Below are 7,660 nucleotides of genomic sequence, written 5' to 3' on the forward strand. Positions count from 1 at the left end.
TATATATATATATATATATACATATATATATATATACATGTATGTATATACAAATATACAAATATATATACACACACACAGACACACACACACACACATATATATATATATATATATGTGTGTGTGTGTGTGTCTGTGTGTGTGTATATATATAAAATGTTTGGGTGTATTGGAGCTTGATCTATCCATCAATTGTATGTATGAATATATGTATGAATGTATGTATGTATATATGTATGTATGTATGTATTTGTGTTAAATGCTTGGATCCTGCCTGTTGGACCATTGCATCACTCTTCCACTATGAATGTGTGGTTATGTGCATATGTGTATAAGTACATATGTAATGAGCAAAGACCTTGGAGCTTGCTTTCTGGAGCTTTGTTTCACCTGTTTTCAGTCTGAATATGTATGTCTACCCACCTGATAGATGTATGTCTATCAGTCTGCATGCATGCAAGTATGAATTTGCATGTATAGAGTTAATGAACTATGCATTTACTTCATTTACCCATTAGATATGTATATGTATTTGTATGTATGAATTCTCTTTTTGTCTTTCTCACCAATCCCAAAGAGTTAAAAGACTTCAGACTTCTTTTGGACAAAATGACTGCCAGGCACAGTCAGTTAAGCTTTGTTCACTCAAAGAAAGAACCACTGAATAATTTCTCTAGTCACTGAATGCTGTTACCATCAGGATCTCACCCACTTCTGTCAACTGCTCTTAGCAAGTACCCACCCTGGCTCTTTACCTGGGCACTCCACACCACAGATGCTGAAGCTGGCAATTGGGAATCACCTAGCACATTGTTCACTCTAAACAGTGGCTGATAATATTATGAAAACATATTTTAATGGTTATATAGCTTCATTGCAAAAATATTCTACAAAAACTTGAGATGATGACATATGCCTATAGTCACAGCACTTGAATAGTGGATGAATGAAGAACCAGGAACTCAAGGCCATTGTTGGACACACACCAATATTGAAGCCCAACAGGCCTGAATGAACATGACTTCCATTCTCAAAATCTTATTACAAATTATATGACATGATTAGAAGGATGGTTACTGAGACAGGTGCTATTTTATTAAAAACACCAGCCTTCTTGAAGTTCTACTAACAAGGGCTTGACTTGTCAATGAGAGAAGAGTCACATAGAGGAATGATTTACTATTCAAAAAACAAAAACACCAAAATAAAAAACACAAATGTGTTGACTCTATGAAAATTGTTATGTCTAACTGTTTAACAATTAAGTTTTACTTACTATACACATAAAGATGATAGAAAATAGCCACATAGTCCATGTCAGTTTCTAATAAAATGATGAAAAGAATTAGTTACTGTTGATGTGGACATTGATGTTGATGATAACCAAATCACTTGAAGATTTAAGTTAATGACTTCTTTTCCAAAAAGACTATTCTTATTTTTATTTTATACTTACTCTTTGGCATATACAAATGTTTGTGCATATTTAAAATGCAAATAACATTTAACAGCACAACATGATGGTCTCGTGTACCACAGACCTGAGGAGGCCATTTTGAACTCTAAAGTGTGCAGCTGCTGGCCTGTGTAAGAAGGTCCTAGAGTTTAGGGGGAAAATTGCTAATTTTGAATAAACCAACAACAATAATTTTGAAATACATGGGTGTTTATTGCTCCTCAAACCCACAATATCTTTAGTAAAATACAAAGCATAAATTTCCTATGCCACCACAGAATATCCAAATGGAATAAAGACCACAATCTATGTAATATCAATGTGGTTAAAGCTGATTAGTACATACTGTCTTTTCAAAATTACTGGAGTTGATGTTTCAAGAAAAATAAATTCCAATCCTACCTGACAATTTATTCTTGATTACTAAGGATGATGGCCCAGAAAACATCTTTGGGTAATCCCCCTTTAGGTAGGTACCAATGAGAATTTCTCTTTTCCAGGATTAGGTGGCTGGTTCTACCTAGGGCTTGGAGTGGGTCTTCCTGATTACCTGGTTTTAGAACTCTGTTCTCTACCTGGCCTCCAGGTGAGAGAGTAATAAGTGAACATGATTAGAGGAATTATGAACATGAATAAAATATTGAAATAACACATGCTTAGTACAAAAATATAAAAGACTGACAGCAATAAATAACCAGCCATACTTAATTGACTGTGTCTTTATATGGAATGGGTATTAGATGACATAGTCCCATATATGCACCAAGCAAACTCCATATGATCAAAGAGAAAGACATGAAGATAAAGGTCTCTGAGGAACTTGGTTCACACACTATATTTTTCCTGGACTGGCCAAAAAAACTCACATGTGCAAGTGTGTATTGTTTGTGCCAGGCAATGTACAGCTTTTCCTTTGCATCCATATCAAACTAATAGTAAGGAGAGTAGGTTTAAGATAAAGAGATCATATATTTTATGTTCATAACATCTTTATATATACTTGCTATGACTTTAGAATATTTGGTACAGATAACTTAATATATAAGAATATGTGTATGAATATACATACTGATATAAATGCATATTCTAAAGAGAGGGGATTATATTCATTAAGGTGATATGGTTCAACATTATTTATATGAGTTAAAGGAAGCTATAGTTCCATGTAAGGCATTAAACATATTCTCAGCTCTTTCATATTTCCTGCCTCAGTTGTGCCTGTTGAGGTCAGAGATGATATTTTTCTTTAATGATACACTAATCCTTTTCACACATTGTTGAAACTTAGAAGGTCAGTGAAATTTTCTGAGCTAAATGATACTTGGAAGAATCAACAGATATGTTCCTGTTTTCAAAAAGTCAAGGAAAAGGCTGACTCTCCAAGCATGACAACACTCAGTACTAGCTACACATTGCATGATTCTTGACTGTGGTTCTTTTTTCTGACAATCTGGACAGGACTTTTCTTCAGGTTCCCTTCCTATGTAGATTTTGTGGAAGGTGAAACCCATGGTGTGTTGATGAATAGAGATTCCTGTCTGGGGTAAGAACTCTGCTTCTCATGTATTCCACAAAAATGGGAAAAAGTTTGTGTTTAGCATAACCAAAATTTATTGGTGAACTGTAAGTAATGTTTTCTTTGAATACAGTTTTAATAGACCCACAAATGTTTCCATAACACTGGCCCTTGTTTAAGGGTCACATAAAATGTAGTATATATAGTTCATTAATGAAGGAGCCTTTCTACATGATACACAAAACTTTTTCAAACACTGTTGAAACTGAGAAGTCAGTGAAATGTCCTGAGCTGAGTGATACTTGCAAGAATCAACAAATATGTCCCTATTTTCAAAAAGTCAAGGAAAAGGCTGACTCTCCAAGCATGACAACACTCAGTACTAGCTACACATTGCATGATTCTTGACTGTGGTCCCTTTCTGTGACAACCTGGATAGGACAGGTTTGATTCTCTACAATCATGTGGAAAAGAACTAACTGATATTCACAGGAATAGCACAGAACATAGTGACCCACAATGTACAAGGGTCACAAATAAAGGATTGTCATGTGTCTCCTTCTAACCTCCCTCCAAGGAAGCAGGAAAAATGTCACATACCCTCTATTAAACTTTAGTAAAACACAAATATTTTTACATATATCCTATGTTAAGAGTTGTTGTAAATAAATACTTTCCAACAAAAGAATGAGAAGGAATTGTTAAGACATAACAATAAATAAAGGATTTATTGTAAGTAAGAAATATTAGACACACAAGAAAATCTTTTGGAAATAAAGCAACCAGTGAACAATTTTTGAAATAGAAGTAGACAAAAATATGGAAATGTAAAACTTAATCATGAGCAGCCCATATTTCAAATAGGATTAATGTGAAGATAAAAGTTAAAATATTCTCTTTACATCTCTGGATATTGTCTAAGAATAAATTGAAATTGAAAAAGGAATCAGTAATTATAAAAATAAAAAGGAACAATATACAGAAGGACACTATTGAGGTGATGTACTATCAGAAAGTTACACATAACCTGTGCTGAATGACATTGTGAGGCCTGAGCCTATTGCTGCCATTGAAAACCAGGATGACAGTATACCTTTGTCTCATTCAGGGAAACAAGAAAGTTGCTGTCATGCTCAGCTCCAAAATTCTACCCTTAAGCAACTAGAAAAATAGAACAATTTATAAAGTGGAGCTATAACTATAGACTTTCAAAATGAAAAATAGACAAACAACTTATCATGGAATTACAGATTCATGATACTGACTTATGTAAACCCCATATGGGATGTGATTTCACGTTTGCTGGGATTTTAACGATAAAGTAGATCTCATGTTATACTAGCCAATGGTGTTTTTATTGGGTCAGGTCAAGAGAATAGTGAGCACTCTAATTGAGGTGTAGAATGTTATGGATTAAAAGTTTCTTATTATACTTGAAATTTGTATATGAATAGGCTCAACCCCATCAGTCTTAATTTACTATATTACATATAAGGGCACATATAAGTGATATTGTTTAAGCTATACTACTTGTCAGAGGCATTGACCATATTCAATTTGGATGGAAATCATTATGGGCAATATAAACAACTATGTACATACATTAGTCCAAGCCTCAATGCAGAGTGATTCACTGGTAATGTCAGCAAATATAATGAGATATTCATATATTGACAGTCCTTACATTCAATATCTAGGCTACTCTCCTACACCTGACTTTTTCTAATTTATTCTTATTATTGCACAACTTAGAATATGGATGCAGGCACCTTTTGCGTTCCTCATCCTTTTGGGCAAAAGTCCCAGAGTGGAGTAAAGGATGCAAGAAATCCTGCTTTGATAATTAGGAAATAACATAGTATGGAATTCAACGGTGCCATTCTTCTGCTCCTCCTTATAAAGACAGTGCCTCGCTTCTTCCAGCACAGACTTGGGAGAAACTCCAGAGCCTCTTCCAACATGCTGGTGGTCCTGTTCACAGTGGTCCTGCTGGCCCTGAGCTCTGCTCAGGAACCTGGTGAAGGTATGAGAATATGGGTGTGGGTGTTGTAACTCTTCCTAAAGAACAGGAGACAAAACTGCTTGGGAAGAGAGAGATGGGTCAGAAGACAAAAGATGAAAGGTGAAGGAGTCCACACAGTGTTTCAGTTTTAAAAATAGACTCAGATTTGAAGACAGTGTGGAATCTAAAATAAACTATATATGCCAGTAGCCTTGTGATACTGTTGATCAGGGGAATTCGAGAGAAAAACATATATAAGAGGCATTTGAAGGATGGCAATTGAAGTAAAAATCCCAAAATTATTATGCAGAAATAATAACTTCCCAATTTTTATTTTCCATACACTCAATACTCCATTGAATTAACAGTATGTGTTCAATCATTTCCTCAAAACTTAATTCATATTCCTTTTCTTTGAGAGGATAGAAAGTTAGAAGAAATGAATTAATAATAAAGAGATAAATATTTTAAATTACATAGAGATACATAAAGGGAGAAAGAAAGAGAGAGAAAAATAGACTTGTCAGCGCAAGCAACAAGATTCTAAGTAAAATGGAGACAACAAAAAGACAATTTTACATTGTGACTTAGTGGTTCACACTCAGCAAAATAGTCACCAGAGATGCTGCAAATTACTGCTAAAGAGGTTAAAAATTCCCTTAGGAAATGACAGATTGTGACTAAAACCTCATGCCAACTGTAAGATGCTAGTTGCTTGTGTGAATATACCTTGAGAGTATCCTTTCGTTTCCTTCACAGTGGCCATCTGTCAATACTCTTTCCCAATAACACTAAGGAAATACCAACAAATATTTACTCTCCTTATCTGTCTTTATTAAGGAGGGAGTTTTATAACTACAATGTATTGTCATTTCTATTTTTAGGAATAAATGAATGTAAGTTTCATAAAGTTTCAGACAAAAATTTTTCAACTTGGACAATAAGGAGCATTAAGGGGGTAGGGGGCAAATTACAATAAACCAGAAGTCTGAATTCTCTGAAAACAGGAACAATTTACCTTTTCAATGCTTTTCAATGACAGAGGAGTGGTTTGTAGGAGATGAAGTTTAGATGAAGTATCCTGATTTTGACTCTTCTACAGAAAAAAGAGTTCCTCAGTGTCCTCTTCCAACACATTATTGCCTCTATTTCAGTTGATTTCAACAGGAAAACCACATAAATGTGTTAGTGTCTTCTTTCTTTGTGACTCTATACTCAAAGAAATGAACTGAGCCCATTGATTATAACCTGTGATGAATTTGCTTAGCGAACACTATCTGGTCTGTGACTTTTAAGCTCTTCTTCCCCTGATAATGTTTCTCAAAATGAGACACATCTTATGAGCAAGCTGCATGAATTTTACCATGAAACTTAGTGATTTGATCTGGATTCACAAAAATATAATAATTTCCAATAATATGACAAGTAACAGAACCTACATATAAGAACTGATTTACTTGTTTAAATTTGTATGAGAAAACTGTCCTGATTACTCTGGAAACTGCATTATGTATAGTTGCACGTCATCCAAAGGCTATGTTTTAACAGGAGCATTTCTTGAAACTAAAAAAAAAGGTTGCTATGTAGAAAAGATGCTATGTGAAAATGTCATTGAGATAAAAGAGAAAAAAGTCGGGTATGACTAACCTCATTTATTATTTGCTTTTATCACTCAGAACTTCAGAACCAAAACCAGATTCCCAATCAGAGACCACCTCCTTCAGGATTCCAACCAAGACCACCTGCTAATGGGAACCAGCAAGGCCCACCCCCACCAGGAGGCCCACAGCAGAGACCTCCACAAGGCCCACCCCCACCAGGAGGCCCACAGCAGAGACCTCCTCAAGGCCCACCCCAACAAGGAGGCCCACAGCAGAGACCCCCTCAAGGCCCACCCCAACAAGGAGGCCCACAGCAGAGACCCCCTCAAGGCCCACCCCAACAAGGAGGCCCACAGCAGAGACCTCCTCAGGCTGGAAACCCACAAGGTCCACCACAAGGTCCCCAATTTGGTAGACCCCAGGGACCTCAGTAAACCAGAATTCTGTGACAGGTATGACTCATATTTATCCCCTGGTGGTTGGTAGGGAAGAAATCTCCTATATATTTCAGATTGAAGAAAGTAAAAAACTTAAATATGTAGTAATAACATTGTCCTGGTCCCAATATCAAATATATTTATTAAATATTTAATGATCTATTCAAGAGAGAATATGTGTTTTTGGAGGAACATCTCCTCCAAAGTTGGTTTTCCACAATAGTGTGTGTCTTATCTACTTTTGGCAAGAAGAATCATTTTCTTTCAAAGATTCTTTACTTCCTTCCTGAGATTCATGAATTCAAAAGTATACACAGATCTCATCCTGTTCTTTATTCTTGTTTCTCTTTCCTTTCAGCGTGTTCATATAATTAATGACTGAAATGTCATGTTCTCTCTGTACCCTGCATACATTAGTTTTTTTTTTAATTTCAGAAATTGAGTAAGAAGATGCTGCCCTCAAAAAGTTCTTCCACTGCGATGAAGGATCAAAGCTGGAGTTTCACTATATTAATAAAATAATCTTCAGCATGCAACTTCTGAGTGCTGTCTTTCTTTATAGGCATCTTTTATACTGGAATTTCAGGGTTAAAAATAATCAACAATCATCAGTATTTTCTTTTTTAATTTATTTTTATTAGTTATTTT

At 35.3% G+C, this 7,660-nt stretch overlaps 1 protein-coding gene across 1 annotated transcript in view; it reads left to right on the forward strand.

Moving 5' to 3' along the window:
- Positions 1–7,009, forward strand: part of LOC116100017 (proline-rich protein 2-like) — a 33,737-nt gene extending 26,728 nt beyond the window's left edge. Inside the window, exons 3-5 of the mRNA XM_031384075.1 lie at positions 1,957–2,042; positions 4,875–4,995; positions 6,651–7,009. Coding sequence (XP_031239935.1) covers positions 1,957–2,042; positions 4,875–4,995; positions 6,651–7,009 — 566 coding nt within the window. The remainder of the gene's footprint in view (positions 1–1,956; positions 2,043–4,874; positions 4,996–6,650) is intronic.
- The last annotated feature ends 651 nt before the right edge of the window (positions 7,010–7,660 follow it).

This window comes from Mastomys coucha, unplaced genomic scaffold, assembly GCF_008632895.1.
Source record: "Mastomys coucha isolate ucsf_1 unplaced genomic scaffold, UCSF_Mcou_1 pScaffold20, whole genome shotgun sequence".
NCBI lineage: Eukaryota > Metazoa > Chordata > Mammalia > Rodentia > Muridae > Mastomys > Mastomys coucha.